The sequence below is a fragment of the Pelodiscus sinensis genome, chromosome 9 (genome assembly GCF_049634645.1).
Source record: "Pelodiscus sinensis isolate JC-2024 chromosome 9, ASM4963464v1, whole genome shotgun sequence".
In the NCBI taxonomy this organism is placed as follows: Eukaryota; Metazoa; Chordata; order Testudines; family Trionychidae; genus Pelodiscus; species Pelodiscus sinensis.
Genome location: NC_134719.1, coordinates 59,404,312 through 59,431,595, shown reverse-complemented (window position 1 = coordinate 59,431,595; position 27,284 = coordinate 59,404,312). Strand labels below are relative to the sequence as shown.

The window sequence follows — 27,284 nt, the reverse complement described above, 5'->3', positions numbered from 1 at the left end:
TTAAAGACTATCATACTGTGCATGCAGGAGGGAGCCGAATTGTGGCTATTTTGGACAGTCTTTAGTTCTGACACTTCCAAAGTACTGATTGATTGCTTTTACAACCTGAATGTCCTTTTAACATCATGTTGGGAACCTTTTGCATGTAATGTTAGAGGCGGGGCTGGTATAATGGCCTATTAAGGTTGCCCAACATGTGTTGATACAAGACCTTGGATTATAGTTGTTTATAATTTTGCCAAATCTCAGCTATTTGGGGCAGAACTTTTCCTTGCTGGTTGGCTGTAGTGGGTTGAATTTGCTTAGAAAATGTCAGCCAAAATGTTTCAGTTGCCTCTCAGAATGGAGGCTAGGGGCAAATGTTCTGCCCATTTTTAAAATATTCCGGGGAACTCCTCAAACAAAAAACCCACACCCAAAAAATGGGGGGGTCTGCAGGAGTCTAACTTATTCTGAAGATGAAGGAAGCGTAACAGAGCAAAAACCTTTGGACTCATGCACCTTGTCCTGATGTGTCAAGCAATAAAAATACCTATTGGAGTTACACATGAGATTATGCTGAATATGCTTCTAGAAAGTAATAAAACTGAAAAAGTAAAGGAAGGCCTCTTCTGCCTCTGTGTTGGTCAAGAATGGAATTGAAATGGGTCTTGTTTTTTTAAATTAGCTGACATTGTTACTTCAGGTACCAGGAAGAGACTGGGAAAAATTGTAGAAGCCCTTAAATGAAGTAGGCATGCACTTACCTGCACATATGTATACAAGTGGCTCTTTAAGAATAATGCTGTTTTTCCTTTTCTAATGACTGCACCCCTTACAAAGGGCAGCTGAAATATTGGGCTCCAACTGGGGTGATGGTTCTACCCAAAGCTATGTCTACTGTGGCGGGTTATTGCGCAATAAGAGAGGGTTTTGTGCATAAGAGCTATGCTTTTTTCTAACAGGTGTAAGAGAAGAGGGCAGCGTGGATGCATGGCAGGGGTTGCTTGCGCAAGAAAGCTCTATGGCTAAAATGGCCATCAGAGCTTTCTTGTGCAAGAGAGTGTGTATGCTGCCGTGGATGCTCTTGTGCATGGCAGTGTGGACATATTCTTGCACAAGAACCCTTGCACAAGATGTCCTTGTGCAATAACCTGCCAGTGTAGACAGAGCCAAACACTTGCCACGCTTGGAGCTCGTTTTGCGGGGAGCCTTTTCTTCACTCCACAGCTGTTCTACCCTAGACTGGCCCCTCTTGTGTCAGATCTAAATTTCCCTGGGAATTTTAATAACCCAGCCGAGGCAGGGGTAACCCCCTGGAGACTGGAAGCTCTGCCACACCTAATATGGCCACAGTATCGGTTGGGACAGGAATTTTTGTGGCGCCATGTTGGGAGGGTCGGGGAGGTAGGTCTCGCGAGGCTTGGCCGGCTGTTCCCGCCCTGCCCCGCGCCACTGCCGCCGCCGCTCCGTGTCAGTCGTTGGCCGGTAATGGCGACCGGCTAGCTCTGCTGAGGTGATTGCGAGCCCGGCCCGGGCCCACCGTGGGACGCAGCTGGCCGGGGCGAAGCAAAGCGAGGGGCCGCCGCTAGCTCCGACGGGCTCCCCCGGGCCCCGCGGGATGCGCTGGGAGCTGCCCCCGGGGCGGGAGGCGGCAGCGGCTCTCAGGTGAGGAAGCCGCAGGGGGAGCGCGGCTGGCGGCGGCCTGCGCTGGGGCCGGCTCCATCCCCGCAGCGCCGGTGTCCGGCCCGGGACTCGCTGCCGCAGCCCCCGCCCCCGGGGGCCCCTGGCGCTGGGCAGCGAAGCGCCCCTGCTGTCACCCGCCCCTTAAAGAGCCCGGCCCGCCGCCCCGCGCGGCTCCGGCTGGGGACCGGCCGCTCAACGCTCCTGCGCCGCTTGGAAGCGAAACGCGCTGAGCCTCGGGCGCGTCTCTTCCCCGCCCGCTTCCCCTTCTGCCCCCCAGGCGCCGGCAGGGCCCTGGGGAGCGGAGCGCGGCGCGGCTACCTCTCCGCGGCCACTTCCACGGGAAATGGATTCAACCCCTCCCCCCGCCCCGGTTGTGTGTGGGCATCAGCCTTGTTGTCACCCCTCCTTTCGAAACCCCGGCCGCAAACGGGGCGGCTACCCCAGCTGGTGGTTTGACTGTCAGCGCCTCGTCTCCAGCAGCGTGGGAATGCTTTGCGTGCAGACACTCCTGGAGGCGCGTCTGCTGTAACCTGCTTGCTGTGTGAAGCGGTTTGTGGCCTGATCTTTGTGCCGGTTTTATACTGGTAGGACTGTGTCATTTTGGGTTGTGATACTTAAAAAAAAAAAAAAAAAACTAATATGGTTATACAGGTTGGACCTCCCTGGTCTGGCACCCTCAGGGCCTGACCGGTCCCAAAGGAGGGAGTTGGCTGGGCTAGGGAAGGTTAATTCTGCCCCTCTGCTGGGTGACGCCTGGCTCTCCTGGGGTCCATCAGTGGATCTGGCTGGACTCCCCTGCACGGCTGCTGCCCCTGGGGCTGCATTGCCACCAGGCCTCCTCTGAGTCTCTGAGGCCACCAGGCCTCTGCTCCCTGTGGCTGAGCTTCCAGGGTTCTCTGGTAGGCTGTTTTACTTTCTGGTTCTCTGACAAGGTATTGCATTATGGTACAAACGGTATCTGAAAAATAGCTAAAAATTCTGCTGTAAAGCAAAAGTTCTAGGGCACGCTGAGACAGATACCTTAAGAGTCCCAGGACGTACTGGCACAACCAAATTTATAAGGCACACCGTGGCTGTCTACACACTGGGCCACTTATTCTGGAAAATCAGCCGCTTTTCCGGAATAAGCTGCGAGCTGTCTACACTGGCCCTTGAATTTCTGGAAAAGCAACGACGCTCTACTGTACAAAATCAGCCGCTATTCCGGAAAAGCTACGCTGCTCCCGCTCAGGCATAAGTCCTTATGCCGGAACACTGTTCGGAAAAGGGCCAGTATAGACAGCCCAGTAGACTTTTCCGGAAAAAAGCCCCGATTGCGAAAATGACGATTGGGGCTCTTTTCCAGAAAAGTGCATCTACATTGGCCAGAGAAGCTTTTCCGGAAAAAGGGCTTTTCCGGAAAAGCAGCCTGCCAATGTAGACGCTCTTTTTCCGGAAATACTTATAACGAAAACTATTCTGTTTTAAGCATTTCCGGAAATTCATGCCAGTGTAGACACAGCCCGTGTGTGTGGATTCATCAAAGACTTACAAAACATGTAGATGGTACGTGACACCAAATGAAATTAATGGGTAGCAGGTTTAAAATGAATAGAAGAAAGTTCTTCTTTACACAGTTTGTAGTCAACCTGTGGAACTCCTTGCCAGAGGAGGCTGTGAAGGCTAGGACTATAACAGAGTTTAAAGAGAAGCTAGATAATTTCATAGAGGTTAGGTCCATAAAAGGCCTCTGTTTGTCAGAGGCTGGAGAAGGATGACAGGAGACAAATCGCTTGATCATTGTCTTTGGTCCACATTCTCTGGGGCACCTGGTGTTGGCCACTGTCGGCAGACAGGCTACTGGGCTAGATGGACCTTTGGTCTGACCCAGTACAGCTGTTCTTACGTTCTTATGGTATCATGAGCTTTCGTGGGTACAGACTGCTTCTTCAGATGACCGGAGTGTTGGAAGTCCAGAACCAATAATAAATAAGGGAAGGAGAGGAAGGGTGGGGAAAAGGAAAAAAGTTGGAGGCGGGGGGGCAGTTAAGCATGTGTCCACAATAACACTGTAAACTTTTTGGAGCATAGAGGGATGCTATTAACAGATATATTTTGTCTTTTGAATACAATTTAAATTTGTTTTAAGAATTTGCAAGAATGTACATTTCTCCCACACCTATGTTTAAAGTTACTCACAAGAATATGCTATTGATTTTAATAGGATTATTCTTGGCTCAAATGGCACATGTTCTGAAGCCTAACTTTAGGCATCTGAGTAAAAGCAGTTGAAGTCAGTAGGTCTACTATTGTATTTTGTCTATATTTTAATACGCTATAACCATGTCAATTAGAGACATAGCTGCCAGCTACTGCCAATATAAGACCTAGTATGGACACAGTTACATCAGCATAGCGACTTTATATTGTTTTGAAGCTTGAACATACATAAATTATACTGGTATAACAGTGTCCATGGCGGAATGCTTTTGCCAATCTACAGGTATAAACATACTGACAAAAGTCTCCTATTGCAGACAAAACGTTAAGTATGTGCTAAAGTACTTTGCTGTATCCCCATGCGTAAATTTGCTCATGGCCATAAGTGTTTGCAAGATGTACAGGTGTTACAAAGTTAAAATGTATTGATGACTTGAAAACTGGCGTCCTGCGTAGACCAGCTTCCACCTGCCCCCCTCACTTTACATGCTGCTGGCTCTCTGTCAGTGGTTACAGTGCTAGCTATTACTAGTTGATATTTTTCCTGGGCCACCATATGTGAGTTATCCATAGTTTTTCTTTCCTCCACCTTTTTTTGGAATTGAATTAGGGAAAGAAAAGTGACATTCTTAGATACTTTGCCTACAAACCAACCTCTGCACATTTCAGGTGCTAAAATGAGACTCCTCTTACATTATGCAGATCAAAAAATCATGTTCATTCCTCAGCTGCCCAGTCTATCTTCTTTCTTGTCTGCTTGATTGGCAGTGAAATAGTTAATTATGTACCCACTGAAAGATGATGGGCTATTAGCCTGATATAACAGGTCTCAGGAGTTATCTTAGAGCCCTGTGCAGATACAAAATTTTGTATCCGCATCTGTATCCACAAAAATGAACTGTGGATGCTGATACCCACAATACAGAGTGGATATCTGTAAATTTGCAGAGTTCTAGATACAAAATATGTATTGGCATCCGCATTCTCAAAAATGAGCTGCGGATATCTACATCAGCTAATGGAAATACTCATGGATATAGAGCAGATATTCATGGATTTGCAAGGCTCTACAGTTCATTCATTAGACGTGGTTACAGTTTGAAAGTTTTCTGTCCAGTTGAAAGGGTAGAGAGAATTTTTTTTAAATGAATCTCTTAGATTCTGATGCATAGGATGGTAGTGTTTTCTCCCCCCCCCCCCCCCCCCCCCCCCCAACCCATTTTCAGCTGGCTTAGCCACTCTAAGTGAGCCTTAACTTTCTTCCAGGCTGTGCCGGAGAAGATATGTTGCCTGTGTGAGTTTTCAGATGAAGTGTACTTAGCTTGGCTTTTTTGCTGCTGCTTGTCTCCCCTCCCCCCCCAGTCTCTCGTAGACCTTAAGACTAGAAGGGAAAATCAAGATAATTTAGTCTGACCTCCTGTATATTGCAGGCCACAAAATGTCACTCACCAACTCCTATAATAGACTCCATAAACTTTTACTTAGATTGTTCCTGCTGTCCACAGAAATTAGGACAAGAAGTATGGCTTAATCTGCAGCAAGAGAAAGTTAGGTTAGATCAGTGTTACTCAGACTGACACTTGCGAGCCACTAGTGGCTCTTTAATGTGTCCCCTGTGGCTCTTTGGGAAATGCTGTGCAGAGACTATTGATTCTGTGTTGGTGGCAGTTGAGGCAATGAAAATTGTTAAAGATATGGAAGACTTTCATGCGAAGAGAGATTAACAGTATTAGGAGTTTAGCAAGGAGAGGAATAAGAGGTTGCATGAAGAGTATATTGATGCACGTTAGGATTTCCTACATTTAGGAAATTTATGTGATAAAAGGGAGCATTTTTAAACAATACCCTGGATACAACTAGCATGTGGAACTCTCTGCTTTCATACATAATAGAAGCAAAGAGTTTAGCAGAATTCCAGAACCTTACGCTTATTACGTAGCTGTCCATTAGAAGGTTTTACATCTTCTTGGAAGTATGTTACTTGCTACTGTTTTAAGACAGGCTACTGTGCTAAATGGACCAGTTGTCTAATCTTTTATATCATTCTGAATTCTTGGTTAGAAGAAGAATTATGAAAAGTGCCTGCCACAGAGAAAAAAAGTTAAGTGAACTGGACTATTCATAAACATATTTATGACCTTCCAAAATTTGTGGCTGTTTGTGCGGGCTTTTTGTGATCTCACAACATTACATTAATATTTGAGGAACATCAGAATAAAGATGTACTTCTAAACTGGTTTGATTCAGTTACATATTTTCAGTTAGGTAATTAACAATAGTGCGTAATATAACGTGACTTCTGACTTGAAGAATTTAAATTACACATCTCTTTAATAGCAGCACAATAATATAGGATTTTAAATTAATTGATGCAATATTAACAGGTTTATAACTAAATAGGTGATGACCCTTTAAATGGGCTTCTTGAAATATATGCTCATCAAAGTTGAACAGAGGGTTTTACCTCAGATTTTTTTTTTTTTTTTGTTATCCTCATACTTTTCTGATGAGTGTTCTTTCCTTCCTTTTATACCTACTCTTTCAGTCTGTCACCTAACTTTCTAGGATAAATATTTGATCAAAATTATGAAGGAATTTTTGTTTGTCATGAGTTATAACAGCTTAAGATATTGACCTACAGGGGAGCCAGTCACATTCTCACTTAGCCTATACTGACTTGATTTTCAGTAAGTTTGTATGTGTGGAAGCATGTATCTATTTTACTCCTGTGGTTATTGACATTTATATGTGAATACTTGATTGCATGCCCACATGGCTAGAATGGAGCAGTTTCATTATGTTTACATGTGAATATCGTGGATTTGCTTGTGCACCTGATAAAGTGCACCAAGTAGATTTTGGTATTTGTTAGCACACTATTGGTTCATCTTATCATTTCTGCAAACTAAATGGAACACTTGTTGCCAAAGTCTGACAGGTCCTCTGTCTTTCTGTATTTAAATTTATGTTAGGGTATGTCTACACAGCAAAGTTTTTTCAAAATAAGTTGTTATTTTGAAATAACTTTACTAGTGTCTACACAGCCAAACCGCTATTTTGAAATTAATTCAAAATAGCGGAGCGCTTATTTCGAATTTGGTAAACCTCATTCCACGAGGAATAATGCCAAATTCGAAATAGCTATTTCAAAATAAGTGCTGTGTAGACATTTATATCGAAATAGGGGGCCTCCAGCCTTCCCAGGGTGCCCTTGTAGCCACTCCAGCCTCAACCAAGAACACCCCTCTCTCCAGAGCCCTTAAAGGGGTTCAGTTTGGCCACAGTGCCTGTGCCAGCTCCAAGCTTGCCAGCCCAGAGCCAACAGTCACTGCCCTGACCCAGTTGCTCCAAAACATGAGCCAGCAAGCCACTGGCAGCCAGCCCTCCGCCGCTCCCCAGGAGCAGTCTGCCAGCTCCCAGTAGCCCGCCAGGGCCCGAAGAAGGCGGGCGCCTTCCTGGTCCAGGGTGGAGATCACGGACCTTATTCAGGTTTGGGGAGGATGCCCCCAACATCCATGATCTCCGCACTAGACGGAGGAATGTGGCCATGTATGGCAGGATAGCTACCAGCCTGGCCACCAAAGGCCACATGCAAACCTAGGAGCAGGTTTGCATGATAATTAAGTTGGTCCGGCGAGACCCTCCCCCCCCAACCCTGAGTCCTGAGCTTCCCCTTCCCTTGCTTCCCCCTTCCAGCTCCCTCCTCCCAGGTTTCCCCTCCCCACTCCCACCCTCTTTTCTTCCCTATCCCGCCTCCTTTCCCTAGTTTCACCACAGTTTCATTCCCCTCCACTTTTGTTAAATAAAGAGAGTTTGTGTTCATGAAAATACATGTATTTTATTTGACATCAGGAAAGGGGACTAGGGAGGGATAAGTGGAAGGACGTGAGGGAGGAATGAGGCACAAGGCTCCAGTGGGGCAGACCAGGGAGGCTCTTAGTGCTCCTCAGGGTGGAAGCTCTCTCGCAGGGCCCCCTGGATACTGACAGCCCCCTGATGGACCTCCCAGATGGCAGCCTGCAGAAAGTGCAGCCAGGCTCGCAGCAACGTGTCCACGAGAAGCACCAGAGTGCCGAGGAGCAGGTCTGGATCCATGTTGCAGAGTGCTGTGGTGTCCCAAGTGAGGGCAACCAGAGCATGCAGAGACAAAATGCTTTGCTGTCCCTCATCAAGGTAGGCAAGCAAGCAGGGAAAGCTGAGAACCGGCTATCCGGGGGGGGGGAGGGGGGGGGGGGGGGGGGGGGTCCCTTTAAGCACAGGCCTCAGATAGCCTCAGGCAGCAGCTGTACAAAGTAATTCTTGACCTGATGCCCTGCTGGACTTGGTTACGGCCGTCCTTAAATGCGATTCAGCGTCCACTCAATGTGGACGCACTATTTCAGAATAGCAAAACGCTATTTTGAAATGCATTTTGTGTGTAGACACGTTATTTCGAAATAACTTATTTCGAATTAACTATTTCAAAATAAGATATTTCGAAATAATGCTGTAGTGTAGACATACCCTTAGAGCTAGAGGCCTTCAGAGTACTTGTAGAGTTCATACTTTCCTGGATTTTTATCTCTGGTTACCTTCAGCCTCCTTTGTAAACATTCTTATTCATGGTGTCTCCAATTGTCATTAGTAGTTCATTCTTGTTCTTCAAGAGAATTACAGTCACCTTTTTTGTCACTCATTGTTGCCTGTCTGATCCAACTGGTGATGTGAATAATGACAATATGTAATAACAACTTTGTTATTCTTTGGTCAACAGATATCATTGTTCACTCTTATTTTGTATACTTTGGTCCTTCAGCGAATGTTTCTGTTTGTAGGTAAACTGACAGGATGTGGAGCATCAAATCAAAGGAGGTGCCTTTACAAAACCCACGAGACACTCAGAACAGGGATTCCGTCAGAGGTATGGATTTGCTTTGTTGTATTGCTTCTCTTTAGAAGTGGCTTTAGCCTGGATTGTATAATATTTTGTACTGTATTTTGTAGATACATTTAAACCAGTGGTCCCCAACCACCTGAGGCTGCCAGGCGCCAGAGGGTGGGGACACTTGGGCGCCCGGGGTGGGGCTCCCCCCATAGCTGCGGGGCCGGCACCCCCTTCCAAGTGCCGCGCGCCCGGGGCCGGCCCCCCAAGCACTGAGCACCCAGAGCGCAGGTGGCTAATTCGCGACGTTCCCGGGGCCAGTGCTCACCATGCGCCCGGGCCGGCTCCGGCACCATGCATGCGCCACGTGCCCGGGGCCAGGCCAGCCCCGAGCACTTGGCGGGCGCACACAAATGGCACCGTGTTGGGGACCACTGATTTAAACCATTTTGTTCAGCTTGCTTTTTTGTGAAACAGCAGTTCCCAGACAATCAGGGGTTGGCAACCTTTTCAAACCAGAGCCAAACTTCATCAAAATTCAGAGCAAGTGTGGTCAACAATAAGAATGCCCATTTGCATGACTGAAAATATACAACTTAATATTATTGATAATTGACATGATTAATAATAGCATAAATGAAACATACTCACAGACTTTATTTACTGGGACATCTGCTGCTTCAACTTTTTGCACGTTTCTTTGATGTTTACATCATAACTGGTCAAATTCAGATTCATGCGCACATTCATGCTACATGAGTATTTACATGTTTTTAAAATTTTGAATTTTTCATTTTAATTTAAAAAGTTGCATGTATTTTGGAAATGACCAAATAACCATATTTGGTTCCATACTGAGCCATAGGTTGCAGATCCCTGTCCCAGACAATTGTGAAGATAGCCTGTTAGATAACTTGGTGCAGAGAGCTGTTAGATCACTTGGTGCTGACAGCATTTCATTGTTTTCAGATGCTTCTATAAATGTTCAAGCTCTTCATTGCAAGCTTTTGTCAAGAAAAGACAAAACATTAAGTTAAAACAGTTAAATTGATATTTTCTAGTATTACTTTTTCATGTAAGCAATTACTTCAATTGTCATATGGAAGATGTGTGATCACAAACATGAGTGCAGGCTGTCCATGATAAGATTTTGGTTAAGATGTGGTCCACACTATGACAACTTGAGAACCTCTGCTATAGTAGATAGCAAGCATACTTGACCTATAAGAAACATATAGACCTCATTGTAATTGACTATGATTGTCTCCTAGGAAGATCTTGTGAGTGTCTTGTTAGAGTTTATAGACTTATAATTAAGGAAATATTATTGCAGGGTTTCACGGATTTTACACGTGTTTTGTGGAGGTATTATTTCTCAGCAGATGTGTCCTATTTCTATTTTCAAATCCTCTCTTCTCTTTTATCATGTTGTTACAACTTGTTTTAAATTTGATCAGTAGCCATTCAGGGCAGGGACCGGATGTAGTTGGTTGGTTGGTTGTTCCTGGCACAATGTGGTCCTGATCCTGATTGGGGCTTCTGTGCGCCACTGTAACATATAATTACCTTTAGCAACACTTACAGATGACTTTAAAAAAAGTGCATATCAAAATATTCTGCTTTAAGGAAAAAGATAGTACCTAAATACTATTTCAATCATTTTGGGTATATTACTAGGTTTATGAAGATAGGTTTATAAGCGTTACTTCTTTTTTAAAGTTAGCTATCACCCATTCTTTGGAAATCTTGGCTATATGTAACCTGTGAAGCTTACACAAATAAATTGGTACTCGAGAATAACAAGCTGACAACCTACAGTCTAAGTGGGTGGGTGCTTCTGTTGACAATACATTCATAACCTGTTTATATACACACATATGTGTGAGAGATCATATCTGTATGTGTGTATTTATATATTTGTGTGTGTATATATGTGTGTGTATATATATAACATTTCAAGAGCATGAGATATAAAGGAAAATCTCATAAATATTTGTGTGGTCACATTGCTAATGAATTTGCTATAGAATATGTAGGCATTTTGGCTTTAGATATAGTAAGAAATTCAAACTTACACGACTCTTACTAACTTTTTTTTTTTTGGTTGAAAATATAGTTTGTAAAGAAAATCCTGATATTACATTGCTCTGTATAATGATGCTGTCTGATGATCACCCCTCATATTGGAGTTTCATAGTTTGGGATGAATTCATTAAAAGGAATTGGTTTTAATTTTTTTTTTTTTTTTGTGAGATCTAACCACAGCACAGGATAATTTTTCTCAAACTAAGGCTATTTTAAGTGTTGTTTTTTTCTAGACTGAAATCAGTTAATGGCCACTGCAGTTTTATTGAATGCATTATTTGACCATAGTCTGTTAGAGAAGTAAAAATAGGATATGTGGTTTGGGGGAATGAAGAAGATAGATGTTCTCATTGCTTTGGACAGCAGTTCTCAAAGTAATTTAGTGCTACAAAAAGCTCAGTACCAAAGAAAATGAAAAATCAGTCTGTTTTATAGTAGTCAAACAACACAGTTATCAATTAGTAGTAGTATTTGTATCAATCAGAATGGTATTAAGAAAGTATGGGTAATTTTAATTTTGTTTTGTAGTTTCTTTTTAGTTATGGCATAAAAATGTAAATGTTAACAGAATCTTGTGATACCTTTACATTGAAGCTTTTAACTAATATTGAATATTTCTTTGTTTATTTGTATTATCATAGTGCCTAGGAATCCTAGTCATCGGCTAGGACCCCTTTGTGTTAGGCACTGTAGTAACACAGAACAAAAAGACAGTCCTCCATTCCCTACAGAATTTTCATAAGCACATAATCTACCAACTGGTAGCACTGTAAGTAATGGCCAAAGTACATGTTAGCTTTCACCAAGCTGAATATTATAAAAAAAAATCTTACTCCTGAAAACCTTAGAGTTAGTAAATATCAAGGCCAAGATTTTTTTCCCCCGAAAGTAACTAGAGATTTTGGATGTCCAATTTTGGCACTTTAAAAGATACTAGTTGTCAGTACTGAATGCTTGTCTTCTGAAAATCCAGACCTCTTTTCAGTGTTAAAGTTGAGTACTCAAAGTCACTAGGTATATTTGAAAATCTCCGAGTTCTCTGCAGGTGTGAGCTGTAAAGTGAGATACCTATATTCATCATTTTAAAGCAGGGATAGAGAACCTTTTTTGGGTTGGGGCAAATTCTTTGTGCTCCAGCCCTGCAGGAGGTGGGTGTCAAGCTGGAGCGCCAGCGTGGGCTTCCCAATGCTGCGGAAGAGCCCTGAGCCCCAGGGGCCGGATCCAGGCAAGCTGGGGGCTGCATCCAGCCCTCAGGTCTTAGGTTCTCCCATCCCTGTTTTAAAGGAACTAGCTGGCCGCCTCTTACATACAGGCAGTCCCCGGGTTACGTACAAGATAGGGACTATAGGTTTGTTCTTAAGTTGAATTTGTTTGTAAGTCGGAACTGGCTCCAGATTCAGCTGCTGCTGAAACTGATCAGCAGCTGATTACAGAAAGCCCTAGGCAGAGTTGCTTTGCCCCCGGCTTCCTGGAATCAGCCGCTGATCAGTTTCAACAGCGGCTGAATCTGGACTCCTGGGACAGAACAGCTGGGGTCCCCCCCAGCACAGCAGGGAGACAGGAGCAAAGCCGCAGAGGCGGGGGACCCCGCCGCCTGTGCGGCTTTGCTCCGGGGCAAAGGAGCAAAGCCGCACGGGCAGCAGGGTCCCGCCGCCTGTGCGGCTTTGCTCGGGTCTCCCTGCTGTGCTGGGGAGTCCCCCCCCCAGCATACCAGGGAGACCCAGAGCAGCTTTTCTCGCCCCGGAGGATGCGGTGGTGGGACCGCTGCGCTCTGGGCAGTCCCGCCGCCCGCAAGCTCCGGGACGAGAAAAGCCCCGTTCGTAAGTGCGGATCCAACATAAGTCGGATCTGCGTAAGTCAGGGACTGCCTGTACTGATATTCACAGACTAGGGCTGTTGAAGCAATATTACAAGTGTTTCGTAGTTTGGTATGTACTGCACCAATCATGGAATGCTACCGTGATGTGGAACTTAAACCTATATACTTAGGATGCAGTGCTACATTGTCTATAAACTGGGTACAGTAAAATCAAGTATTTGGCAGTTTAGGGAATTTCTCTGTATGTCCACCATCCCTCTAATTTTGAATAGCTAAGAGAAGTGATGTAGTTTTATATGTTAAATCCTATTTCATGTTCCGTTTAGAGCACAGCATTATACAAAATGATATATTTTCTTTCTTAGTGGTTATGTTTCAGTGAGGCTAAGTGTTAAGACCTTTGGCATTTTGTGTTATTCTGTTGTTGGCAAAAGACCCATTAATGGAAACTGATTTAGTCGACAGAACTTAATGTGGATAATCTCTTTTTATACTAATGTTTCTGGTCACAAGATTATAGAAGTTTATACTACCAGAATTTTAAAGCTGTTCTTGACTGAGATTGTTTCATACTGTGAAAGTGAGAGGAGTTTTGTACTTTTAAAAAAAGTTGTATCCTCATCATTCATGAAATGCATCTAAATATTGTTTTGTGTTTTGAAATTCTAGTTGTGTCATATTGAGAACAAACTGGAGATAACACCTACTTTCGCAGTGGTATTTGATTCTGTCATGGATGCCAAGAAGCCCACAGCCAGTGCTACCAGGAAAATAAGTAGGAAAGGTGTGTATTACTTAAAAGATTTCATTATATATGACAAGGTATGAATAAGTCTTTTTGAATACCACCTTTTTTATTTTTAATATTATTTTCCCAGTTTTCTTTCATGAACTTGAGAAAAAGTTGGATTAATGTTTCACCTTCTCGTGAATACATTGTCTTGATGGGGAAAAAGGTGCCTATCTGGTGATAGTATTTGAATCTCACTAGAAAGGTGCTTTGCTCAATTTGTGCTTTTCATAAACAGAAAACAGTAGTATTACATTGGAGTGACCAGCAGAGTTTCAAACATTTAACTAGTTAACTTATTTTAATAGTTTCATGACACTGGCTTTCAAGGATAAATGTCCTTAAAATATTGCATTTTAGAGTGAACTAGTGCAATGATTTGCTTGAGTGTTTACCACTTACTCCTGGTAGCTTAAGCAACTTATTGGTGAAGAGAAGGTGATAACTTAAGTGCTATTCTTGAGCACTAATGGAATCCAAGGAGAGCTGCTTTCCAAACCACTCAGCCCTATGAGCCTTCTCTTCCTGCAGATGGTAGGTACCTAGAGGATTCTTTGGTTTTTGCTTCAGCCTCCAGGTCTTCCAGCCAAAACAAGTCACGCAAAGAGAAGTCCTCCCGCAGTCCTCTTCAAGCCACAACTCTGGAGAGCAATGTGAAAAAGAGTAGCCGTGTGGAATTTCGTGAACCATTGGCTTCATATAGGTTAGTGCAACATCCATTTGCAGGAAGATGGACACAATGATCCAATAGGTCTCTTACATTTTTAACTTCAGTGATAATCCACACCCCCCCCCCCATATTTAGAATATCACTGAAGTGTTGTATTTGTTGCTGAAAATGAATTCTTGTTCTTCTCCTGCTTCTGCTAATCACCTATAGTAATGTGCTGTAATTCTACTCATTTCTACTAAATCCAAGCATGTCATTCTTAGTAGTGAGGCAGTACATTTGCTTTTAAAGATCTGAGAGCTAGATAATTGGGATTTCTAAAGAGGTCTAAGTGAGTTGGGCACTCAAGCCTCTTAAGCTATTCTGAAAATTCTAGCCCTAATCATTATTAGTCTTCTCAGCTTAGAAAAGAGATGTCTCAGGGGTAATATGATTGAGATCTACAAAATCATGACTGGCACAGAGGAAGTAGATAAGGAAGTGCTATTTACTACTTCCCGTAACACAAGAATTAGGGCTCACCAAATGCTATTAATAGGTAGCTGATGTAAAACAAACAAAAGGAAGTATTTCTTTACACAGTGCAGTCAATCTGAGGAACTCTTGGTCAGAGGATGTTGCTGTCACCAACGTGTGTGGCGTCTCAGGCCCTGCACCCCATCCACAGTCAGATATTGCTCTCAGCCAGCCGGTAGAACAGAAGATTTATTAGTTGACAGATACACAGCGTAAAACAGACTTGTCAGCACAGGAAACAGGAACAGTCAGTACAATCCATCTTTGGGAGAGGGGGCCCAGAGCTAGGGCCTGTCTCTTTTCCTGTGCCACAAGCCAACCGAGATTAACTCACATGCCTAGCAGCCTTGTCCTAGCCCCCTGCCCGGCCCCTCCTCTGGCTTTTGTCTTGCTTCCCGAGCAAAAGATGTTACCTGGATGCCCTCCTCTCCCCCTCCGTTGCTCAGATTATGAAGGGTATCAGCCATTTTGTATGTGCAGGAGGCTGGGTAGTTTCTTCAGTGAGAATCACACCTGAAATTCCCTTCATCACCTATGTATTGGTACAGTACCCTGGGAAATAGAGGCACGCATGCACATGGGGTTACTATAGGACAGTAGAACTCACATACTACATAATAAGGGGAATAAAAACCTCAGTTTGTCACAGTTACAAATCCCAAAACTATAACAGAATTTAAAAAGAGTCAGATTAATTCATGGAGGTTAGGTCCATCAATGGCTATTAGCCAGAATGGTTAGGGATGGTGTTCTTAGATTGTTTGCCATTGTTTATTTGTTCATGCTGGGAATGGATGACAAGAATGGATCACCTGTTCTGTTCATTCCCTCTTGGGCACCTGGCACTGGCCACTGTTAGAAGACAGCATACTGGGCTAGACGGACATTTGGTTTGACCTAATATGGCCGTTCTTATGTTCTTAGTCACTTCTTGCCATGTTAGCTTTTTTTCAACAATTTCACACTGTTGACTCATATTTAGCTTGTTCATTGTGACCCCTAGATCTCTTTCTCTAGTACTCCTTCCTAGACAGTCACTTCCCATTTTGTATGTGTGAAACTGATTGTTCCTTCCTAGGTGGAGTACTTTGCATTTGTCCTTTGTTGAATTTCATCTTGTTTACCTCAGACCATTTCTCCAGTTTGTCCAGATCATTTTGAATTTTAATCCTATCCTCCAAAGCACTTTCAACCCCTCCCACCTTGGTATCATCCGCAAACTTTATAAGCATACTCTCTATGCCATTATCTAAATCATTAATAGAATCATAGGGTTGGAAGAGACCTCGGGAGGTAATTGAGTCCAACCCTTTGCCCAAAGCAGGACCAACCCCAACTAAATCATCCAAGCCAGGGCTTTGTCAAGCCAGGACTTAAAAACCAGTAGGGATGGAGATTCCACCACCTCCCTTGGTAACCCATTCCAGTGCTTCACCACCTTCCTAGTAAAACAGTTTTTCCTAATATCCAACCTAGACCTGCCCCACTGCAACTTGAGACCATTGCTTCTCGCTCTGTCATCTGTCACCACTGAGAACAGCCTCTTCCCATCCTCTTTGGAACTCTTCTTGAGGTAGTTAAAGGCTGCTATCAAATCCCCCCTTACTCTTCTCTTCTGTAGACTAAATAAGCCCAAATCCCTCAGCCTCTCCTTGTAAGTCATGTGCTCCAGCCCCTAATCATTTTGGTTGCCCTCCGCTGGACCCTCTCCAATGCGTCCACATCCTTTCTGTAATGGGGGGCCCCCGAATTGGGCACCGTATTCTAGATGTGACTTCACCAGTGCCAAATAAAGGGAAATAAGCACTTCTCTAGATCTGCTGGCAGTGCTGCTCCTAATGCAGCCTAATATGCCGTTAGCCTTCTTCGCTACAAAGGCACACTGACCCATATCCAGCTTCTCATCCACTGTAATCCCGGGTCTTTTTCTGCTGAACGGCTGCCTAGCCATTTAGTCCCCACCCTGTAACAGTGCTTGGGATTTTTCTGTTCCAAGTGCAGGACTCCTTGTTGAACCTCATCAGATTTCTTTTGGACCAATCCTCCTGTTTGTTTTGATGAAGATATTGAACAGAACCGGTCCCAAAATTGATCTCTGAGGTACCCCACTTGTTATGCATGACTGTGAACCATTGATAAACTACTCTCTGAGAGTACAGTAATTCCTCATTTAACACTATAGATGTGTTTCTGAAAATGTTTGTGCTAAGCGAAAACGTGCTATGTGGGGTCAATTTTCCCATTAAAAATAATGTTAAAGGTGGGGGTTGCATTTTAGGCGGTGGTAGCAAAGTCAATTTTTTGTTAGTGCTGGGTTGTCAACATCAACATTAGATATCTAGCAACACAAGATATCTAGCAACACAAGTCACCATGGTTTGTTAAAACACAAAGATAAACACGTGAGTGGAGGAGTAGTGTGACCACGTGTATTCATCCGCTCATGCGTATTACCACTGTTTTCACAACTTACACTGCAGTGTGAAGTAGTCCGCCACTTGATTATTTTCATGTTATTTCGGGGACGGTCGTGTTATTCGAAAAACATTCCCTAAAAAAAATGTGCTATTGCAAAAATGTGTAAAGTGGGCACGTGTTAAATGAGTAATTACTGTAATTATCCATCTAGTTATGCACCCACCGTATAGTAGCCTTGTCTACTAGTCTTTCATTGATTTATTCATAAGAAGACCGTACAAAACTGTATCAAATGGTTTACTAAAATCTAGGGTTTGCACATATACTGTTTCCCTCTTATCCACTAGGCTTGCTATCCTATCAAAGAAAGCTGTCATATTGGTTTGGCATGTTTTGTCTCTACAAATCTATGCTGACTGTTCCTTATCTTATTGTTTTCCCGATGTTTGTAAATGGATTCCTTTATTATTTTCTCCATTATCTTTCCTGGCACAGAAGTTAAGCTGACTGGTCTGTAGTTTCATTGGTTGTCCTTATTTCCCTTTTTATAGATGGGCACTATATTTACCTTTTCCAGTCTTTTGGAATCTCAGCTAATGGCTCAGATACCTCATCAGTCAGCTCCTTAAGTATTATAGGATGCATTTAATCAGGGTTTGGTGACTTGCAGACATCTAACTTTTCTAAGTAATTTTTAACTTGTTCTTTTCCTATTTTAACTTCTGAGCCTACTTCCTTTTCTCCAGCATTCATTATGCTAGGCATCCAATCATCACCAAACTTCTTGGTGAAAACTGAAACAAAGAAGTTGTTAAGCACCTCTCCCATTTCCATATTTTCTGTTACAGTTTTTCTTTCTTCATTGAGTAATGAGCCTGCCCTGTCCTTGGTCTTCCTCTTTTTTGTAATATATTTGTAGAATGTTTTCTTGTTACCCTTTGTGTCTAGCTAGTTTGAGCTCATTTTGTACCTTCGCCTTTCTAATTTTGCCCCTACAATATTTGTGTATATTCGTTCTCTGTAATTTGACCTAGATTCCATTTTTTATAATGGGTCCAGCCCCACTGTTATCTAAATATCAGTAGAAACTAAATGTAAGCAAACATAAAACTTCTTTTATGCCTTTAGACTCCTCTTTCCAACTATTGATTTTCTTACTTCTTGGCTACATAGGATGCAGAATGGGGCATGTCAGTTTGGCTGGGGTTTCTTTTGTCAATTAAACTGTTCCTGTTGCTAGTTCCCCATCTGGAATAATTTTTTCTTGACATGAAATGGAAGAGACTAGCTTTTTACTTCGTGAAGGTTGTAAGATCACATATTCAAGTCAGGGCATTCAGATTGTATTGCTTGCACTGATTGCCAATTGTCAGTGTCCTGTGTACTTTTGTAATATACATTACTAAGAGCCTATATTTAACAGGGGAAAAAAGAAATAGAGAATACCGTGTGCAGTGTTATGCACATGGCTTGAAAAAGCTCCCTTGAACATACTGGCCAAAGGACTAAGCCTAGTAGACTAGATGAAAAAGTCTACCATTTCACCTCAACAGTCCTGCCATGCATTGGCACATCTTCACCACCATAACCTCAGTAAACCTTACATAAATTCTACTCTAACACGCATACATCCTAGATACTCAAGAAGCTGGCTGAGGAGATATGAGCCATCAACAAATCTTCAAAAATTCATGGAAGCCAGGAGAGATTTTTAGAGGACTGGAAAATGACGCTATACTGGCCCATTTATGAAAAAAGGGGAACAAGGACAATCCAGGGCAGTCAGCTTCATTTCAGTTTTGGAGCAAATATTCAATTTGCAAACACCTAGAAGATAATAAAGTGATAAGTAACAGTCATGCATTTTGTCAAGAACAAATTGCATCAAACCAACCTAATACAGGTTGAACCTCTGAAAACCAGGACTCAGGTCTGGCCACATCCATGATCCGGCAGGACCACAAATACTCCTGGACCAGAGAACCCAGGAGTCTAATGGTTAGGAGGAAGGAAGCCTGTCTGGGGGAAGCAGGACTGGAGCCTCACAAAAGTGTTGGGAACGGGGCGGAGAACCCCAGCAGCCTTTGGCAGTGCGGGGCTAGGGAACCTTGGCTACATGGAGTCTGGGTCCGAAGAAGCCTGCAGGGCCATTGGCTGGAGAATCCCAGTTGCCTGCAGCAGCATGGGGTTGGGGGCTGAAGAAGCCTGGCTGCCTGTCTCAGCATGGGACTAGGGACTGGAGAACCACAGAAGCCTGTGGCAGCATGGAGCCGCAGAAACCTGGCTGCCTGCAGTCTGTGCGGGGCCAGTGAACCACAGCGGTGCAGGGCTGGGGGATCATAGAATCATAGAATACTAGGACTGGAAGGGACCTCGAGAGGTCATCGAGTCCAGTCCCCTGCCCTCATGGCAGAACCAAATACCGTCTAGACCATCCCTGATAGACATTTCTCTAACCTACTTTTAAATATCTCCAGAGATGGGGATTCCACAACCTCCCTGGGCAATTTATTCCAGTGTCTGACTACCCTGTCAGTTAGGAACTTTTTCCTAATGTCCAACCTAAACCTCCCTTGCTGCAGTTTAAGCCCATTGCTTCTTGTTCTATCCTCAGAGGCCAAGATGAACAAGTTTTTTCCCTCCTCCTTATGACACCCTTTTAGATACCTGAAAACGGCTATCATGTCCTCCCCCCCCCAGTCTTCTCTTTTCTAAAGTAAACAAACCCAATTCCTTCAGCCTTCCTTCATAGGTCATGTTCTCTAGACCTTTAATCATTCTTGTTGCTCTTCTCTGGACCCTCTCCAATTTCTCCACATCTTTCCTGAAATGAGGTGCCCAGAACTGGACACAATACTCCAATTGAGGCCTAATCAGCGCAGAGTAGAGATGGAGAACCCTGGACGCCCATGGCACCCTGGGCTGGTGGCAGCAGGGTGGACAGCCTGGCTGGGGAGGGGGAGAGAGGGGGGGGTCCAGCTGGCTTGGGGCCAATGGCAGGGAACACCTCCCCTAGTCTGGAAAATTCTCTTGTTTGGGACCAGTCAGGTCCCGTCACTGCCAGACCAGGTGGATCCAGCCTGTAACTTTCTTTGATAGGGTAACATGCCTTATAGCTGGGGGGAAGTGATAGATGTGGGGTATCTTGATGTTAGCAAGGCTTTTGGCTCTGTCTTACATGACCTTCTCATAAATAAACTAGGGAAATGCACCCTAGATGGAGGGTGCATAACTGATTGGAAAACTATTCCCAGAGAGTAGTTATCAAGCTGGAAGGGCATATAGGCTGTGTCTAGACTGCCTCCCTCTGCCAAGAGAGGGATGCAAATCAAGCACTTTGGAAGTGGAAATGAGCCTGGGGTTTAAATATCCCAGGCTTCATTTGCATACTCATGTTCCGACGCTGTGCCGATTAGGCTCAGTGTCGAAAATGGAAGTAAAGTGTAGCTGCGGCTCTGCCGACAGCGGGGAGAGCATTTCCCTAGTTTATTTATGAGACGGTCATGTAAGACAGAGCCAAAAGCCTGTTAACATCAAGATACCAAAGATATCAAAGAAAGTTACAGGCTGAATCCCCCTGCTCTGGCAATGACAGGACCTGACTGATCCCAAACAAGAGAATTTTCTAGACCAGGGGAGGTGTTCTCTGCCAGTGGGGTCCTATACAGATTGGTCCTGGGTCCGTTGTGTTCAATATCTTCATTAATGATTAAGATAATGGCACACAAAGTATACTTTCAAAGTTTGCAGATGATAGCAAGCTGAGAGGAGGTTACAAGTGCTTTGGAGGATTTTGACACAGTGACTAGGATTCTCTCTGACTTAAGAAGCTCACAGGTGTTTATACTATATAATTCATATAGATCAAGATTTCCCAACCTATGTATGGGTCAGGACCCAAATATGGGTCACCATTATGTTTCAAAAGGGTCGCCAGGTGTCTCCCCAGGTGGCTCTTAAGGAGCCATTCGCACATTTTTAAAATTGTCCTGGGTTACCAAGTCTTCCTGAATTGTCAAAATGGGTCCGCATCTGGAAAGGGTTGGGAACCGCTGATATAGATAATAATGACACTGGAGTTTTTTCAAACTTTGTGCTGTTTCTACTGTTTTTTTCTAATGTTGACTTTCTTTTATGGTAGAGAGACTTATGGTGTGCCGTCTTACCAAAGCTCTAGTCAATTGGAGGCGAAATGTTTACTGTCTGGGTTAGACAGTACTGAAGCACACACTAAAAATGGAGGACTGAACCATATGATATATGTCCGGGAAGAACTTGACTTACATAACAGAGGTTTTGAAAGCCCACGTTCTTCAGCAGCAGATGACACAGTTGTTAGATATTTGAATGACCGACCAGCCATAGATGCTTTGCAGAACATCGAGTCTCTTTTTAAAGCTGCACCTCCTACAACATCAGAGGAAAAGACTAGTGGATCCAGAAGAGATGAGAACAACACTAAAACTCCTTTGAGTAGCATAGCCCAGGATGCTGAACTAAAAGGGATAAGGCTGGCAGAGTCTTCCCCTTCTTCTACTAGTACTTCCAGTGCCCACAAACTGGAAATCTTAAAACGGAGGCAGCATGATGCTAAATTTCATGATGCTAAATTGGAGAAGCTGAAGGAGCGGATTAGGAAACAATGGGAGCATGTAGAAGATTTAGGCAGCAAAGTACAACTTTTTGGATATGCTGAGCAGCCTGTAGTGGTAACAAATGTGGAGAACGCAGTGACGCCAAAAGTCAGAAAAGTGGCAGTTGCACCCCCTGCTCCAACATATAAAGGTATGTACATCCTTTATCTTGTGTTATTTATATATAGGGGGTGGAGAGAGAGAGGGGAGAGCTTTTGTGGAGCAGCATGTCAAAATATGGCAATTGGCTTGTATTTTCTGTCTGGGGAGGAATCAAATCTGATTATAGGCAAGAAATTATGCCATCTAAATGTATATCTTTAATATGCTTTACATACATTATAATTTCTCCTGCACTTTCTCCTCAATCAAGACAGAAAATTAGAGCATACTATATCCTTACTCTCTCAGGTTACCAACATTCTAGGTGCATTTTCATGTAGCCCTGAGCAGAGTCTGGTAATTTATATATTCTGAGAAAAAAATTGTTCTAATCACTTTGTCAAAGGTATGTTAAAGATGAACTGCATTTTTAAAAGTTTAAAGGTTTGAAGCGAAAGCCAGGAAACGCTTTTCACTTCTCTACACTACAGAGAAGATCGAAGTTGCCACTGTCAATCTTTCAGGGTTCAAATGAGCGGGTCTAGTTAAGACATCATTCAAACTGAGAGGGCCGCTCCTGTTGATGCCAGTAGTCCTGCTTCCATGAGGAGTAAGGGAAGTCAAAGGAAGAGTGTTCTCCCTTTGACTTCCTGCAGTGTGGACGGCTCCAAAAGTTGAGTTACGCTACTTCAACTTCAGCAATGAAATTAACTTAGCTGAAGTTGTGTATCTTAATTTGACCTTGTCCCGTAGTGTAGACATACCCTTTGTATTCCTGTTGAAATATAAAGAGAATAAAATAAAGTATTGTTCTTAACTTCTGGCCCCCACAATTTCGGAGACAATAGTAATGGGTGTGTTCTAACATTGTTTCATAATAGAATTTACACTTTTTTTCAAAGACAAACAAAGGCAGAAACCCCAAAAGGTACAATTATTAAGATTAACGAAAATATCCTTCAGAGTTCAGGGAATTCATTCAGATAATTCAGAATGAGGCTTCTTGAGATTTATATGAATGTATTATATTTTTATGTACAATTTATAAAGTTGTTTACTCATTGAATGAGGCTTTTTTAAAGCTGTTTCTGACTATAATAGAAATACAGTCTTGTGCACAAGAACTTTTTAAATGGAACTTCTTTTAAATTTGTTGAACACACACTAGAAATGGACCCTGCCTGTGAAATTAGGGTCTGGTTTTCCCTTTAAACTCAGTGATACTTTTGTGAGGGAATAAAGTATGAGTCTTCCGATAAATGTGTGGAATTCAATCCAAAATTTTAGGTGCCTAGGTACTCTTTGTGCACAATAGAGCCTTTGAAATCTAACATTTTGATTAGTTTATGCATTTCTCCGAAATCTCAAAAAATGAATCTTGGTCTTTACTCTCTAAATTGAGATATTGAAGAGGTATGGAAGGAATGAACAGAACAGGTAATCATCAAGTAATCCATCCCCTGTTGCCCATTCCCAGTTTCTGGCAAATAGAGGCTAGGGATGCCATTCTTGTCCATCCTCGTTGATAGCCATTGATGGACCTATCCTCCATGAATTTATCTACTTCTTTCTTGAACTCTTTTATAGTCTTTACTTCTCAGCATCCTATGACATGGAGTTCCACAGGTTGACTCTGCACTGTATGAAGAAGCACTTCCTTTTGTTTGTTTTCAACCTGCTACCTATTAATTTCATTTGGTGACCCCCTGGTCCTTGTGTTATGTGAAGGAGTAAACAACTCTTCCTTATTCATTTTTTCAATACTAGTCATGATTTTATAGACCTCTGTTATATCCCACTCTTAGTTGTTTCTTTTCCAAGGCGAAAAGCCCCAGTCTTTTAAACCCCTCTCCATGTGACAGCTGTTCCATATCGCTAATCATTTTTATTGCTTTAAAAAAAATTTCCAATACCAAGATAACTTTTTTTTTTGAGATGAGGTGACCACATCTGCACACAGTATTCAAGATGTGGGCGTACCATGGATTTACCTAGACGCAATAGGATACTCTGTCTTATTCTCTAACCCTTTCTTAATGATTCCTAACATTCTGTTTGCGTTTTTGACTGCTGCTGCACATTGAGTGGATGTTTTCAGAGAACTATTCACAATTACTCCAAGATCTGTCTCTTTGAGCAGTAACAGATAATTTAGTCCCCTCTTACTATATATATGGTTGGGATTATGTTTTCTAATATGCATTCTTTTGCATTTATCAACATTAAAATTCATCTCCATTTTGTCGCCCAGTCACCTAATTTTGTGAGATCCTTTTGAATCTCTTCACAGTCTGTTTTGGACTTGACTATCTTGAGCAGTGTAGTATCATTTGCAAATTTTGCCAACTCACTGTTTACCCCTTTCTCCAGAACATTTATGGATATATTGAATATGATTAGTCACAGTATGGACCCCTACGGGACACCACTAGTTACCTCTCTCCATTCTGAAAACTGACCATTCATTCCTACCTATGGTTTCCCATCGTTTTAACCAGTTAAATTATGGGAGCCTGGAATTAAGAAAAATAGCTTATCTTCTTCATATTTCAACATGAACAGAAAGTGAAAAGCTTAACCTTGCACTTCCTGTCTTTTAACCAGTACTTTTGGCAATGCTCCTTGTTAACCTAGTGCTTATCAACTGCTTGCGATATAGTACATTCTCATAATGTAATTTACCTTAGCAACTAATGATATTTTATATGGTGCCGAAGGCTATGTCTGTATTACAAAGATAAGTCAACTTATAACCACCACATTAATTATCATGATCGCTGGTGTCCACACTTCCTCCTTTCTGTCTGTGGTTTGTGTCCTCACCAGGAGCACTTCTACCATTTGCAAACTGGCAATGTGAGGAATCGAAAGCCAGGGTTCTTAGCTTCATGTAGGTCCCCACTGGGAGCCCAGCTGCCCTCCAAGGAGTTTTGCCTTCCCATCCCAAACTGGGAGTGGGTGGGCAGCTACCCAGGACATCTCACCTCCAGAGTGGAGTCTTGTCTGGGCAGCTGCTGTGCTTCCGGCAGGGAGCCAGCATTCAGAAGGGTGGGGATGGCAGGACTCCCAATTGTGAGCTGGGAGCCTAGGTGGCAACTCGAGTTAGGAGAGGAATGGCACCTGGCTTGGCATGAAGACCGGATAGCAGCACAGCTTAGGAACCAGAAATTGGCTTTTTTGTTAATTTGGAGCTGTGAAATTGAAAAGAGTAACACCTAATACCCGATGTAAGGAACACACTGTCTATGTAGATCTCACTATACCGACCTAAGCACTACACCTCTTAAGGTGGTTTTATTATGTTGGCACAGCAGGGAAGTTATTTCAGTGGGAGGAACATTTCAGTCTATACCTCCACTGTTATGTCAACAAAACTATGTAGTATAGACAAGACCTACTAACACATTTTTTCCCCTAAAGTTTTTAAAAGAAATCTGCAAAATCTCTGTTTATCATAGGGTTCAATCCTGCTGAAACAAAGATTCGCACTCCTGATGGAAAGGTGTGGCATGAAGAGGAATTTCACAACATCAGTAGGGAATTGTATCGAGATATAGCACTCCAATTAACAGGTGAGAAGCAGATCTGAGCTTATTAATATGCACAAGCTTCTTTGAGAGCAGTTATAGTTGCTATTCATGCAACTTAAGCTGACACAAATCTATGGTAAATGAAAAGTTGAGCTACTTAATACAGTAAACTTCCGATAATCCGGCACCTTTAGAACCCAGGGGGTGCTGGATTATCAGATATGCTGGACTATTGGAAGGGGGGGCTATGAGGGGTCTGGGATAGGGGGATGCCCCCTCAGACTCCTCATAGCCCCCCCTTCCGATAGTCCGGCTCTGCCCCAGGTGTCCCGATTCAGCCGCTGCTGGTCTGTTTCAGCAGCGGCTGAATCGGGGACGCCTGCGGCAGAGAAGCTGGGGTGCTGCCGGGTTGGTCCCGTAGCGCTGCTGCTCAGCACTGCGGGACCAACCCGGCAGCACCCCAGCTGCTCTGTTCCAGGCGTCCCCAAGAGCAGCTGGGGTGCTGCCAGGTTGGTACCACAGCCCCGAGGGGCAGCGCTACGGGACCAACCTGGCAGCACCCCAGCTGCTCTGCCCCCGGCTTTCCCGATTCAGCTGCTGGTCAGTTTCAGCAGCGGCTGAATGGGGAAGCCGGGCGCAGAGCAGCTCCAATTGTCCGGCTGCCCGGAGCACTTCCAGGTTCCCGATGGTGCCAGATCATCAGGAGTGCTGGAGCATTGGATGCCGGACTAATGGAGTTGTACTGTAGTATATATCCTGAACATCAGTGTTTTTCAAACATATTTGAGCACATCCCCATTCTTTGTGTCTGTAATGGTTTATGCCCCCTGCCAAATGAGTAAATATACTCATAAAAATCAACATGCAACTCTCAATAAATATTTAAAAAAAAGGTATTGATGAATTTAAATATATAGTAATGTAAATTTTAACTTAGATGCTGTTGGCTGCAGTATTGCCTTCAGTGCTGTGCTCTTGGCCAGCAGTCATTGTTCTTCAGCCATCTAGCTCTGAAGGCAGGGCAGAGGGCAGCATAAAATGTGCTTTTTCCCCCTAAAGCTTCTCTCACCCAGAATACATTCCATGCCTCTCACTTTGAGAAACTCTGCTGCACTCTATCCACAGGCATTTGAACTGTCTGAAAAAAACTTCTTTCGCCCTGCAAAACATTTTTAATGAACAGGGTATTTTTTAAATAAGTCAAATTATTGTTTTATTTTGTGGTGGCATAAAAATTGCAGTTTGAAGTGGAACAATTTTTCATTTAATTTTTCAAATTTCCCATTATGAGAGGTAAATTATATCAAACCTGCTATTAATACATGAGAAGTCTTAGGACACTTCTCCCTCTGCTCAAGGGAAGCAGAAAGTTCCATCATTGAGAAGAGGAGCAATAGTGGAAAAGCTTTTCCGGTAAGTAGGGATGTGAAAGGTTAACTGAGTAACTAATTAACCTGCTCCTTCAGTTGAAGAGATCATCTCAAATAGCCGATTCCAAGTAACAATCTATAGTCATTCATGGTACGTACTGTAAATACATATTGAGATTGTTCTATTAAAAGTGAACACATTGACAGATAATCTAACTTAGATATATATTCACTATGTCCTGTAGGGTCAGCTAGACCTACTTTGTTTTTGCAGCTTGGTACTGAAACCAGCAACAGACCTGAAAATTCAGTGGCACTTTCAAGAACATCTCTCTCAGAAATTGAGGTTGTTTTTTAATTGTAATCATAGAAACACAAATCCTACTCAGTGGAATTGTTGATTCTGCATTCCCCCATTGGTTACACTCTGCTAAACATATTTTAAAATAAAAATTGCCCTGTTTACAATAAAATTTTAAAACAAGATTTTTAAAACACTTTAGTTAAATGCATTTTAAAATACCTTTTATCCTAGCTTATACAAGCACATTGGTAACATTGCACTTGCTCACATTTGGTTTACTTTTTGAATGTTTTTGTTGCAGCCAAAAAGGCTAAGGCTGAA

The 27,284-nt window shown here is 43.1% G+C and overlaps 1 protein-coding gene across 8 annotated transcripts in view; it reads left to right on the top strand.

The window, feature by feature from the left end:
• Positions 1-27,284, top strand: part of CEP350 (centrosomal protein 350) — a 108,413-nt gene that overhangs the window by 1,221 nt on the left and 79,908 nt on the right. For 7 of the 8 annotated variants that reach the window (XM_075936824.1, XM_075936823.1, XM_075936825.1 and 4 more), the window contains exons 2-6: positions 8,679-8,764; positions 13,299-13,413; positions 13,990-14,122; positions 21,165-21,808; positions 25,218-25,331. In XM_075936824.1, the coding sequence (XP_075792939.1) occupies positions 13,362-13,413; positions 13,990-14,122; positions 21,165-21,808; positions 25,218-25,331 (943 nt within the window). In that variant the 5' untranslated portion in view covers positions 8,679-8,764; positions 13,299-13,361. Of the gene's footprint in view, positions 1-1,405; positions 1,648-8,678; positions 8,765-10,978; positions 11,029-13,298; positions 13,414-13,989; positions 14,123-21,164; positions 21,809-25,217; positions 25,332-27,284 lie in introns of those variants that run through there. The other variant, XM_075936827.1, reaches the window with a different exon arrangement.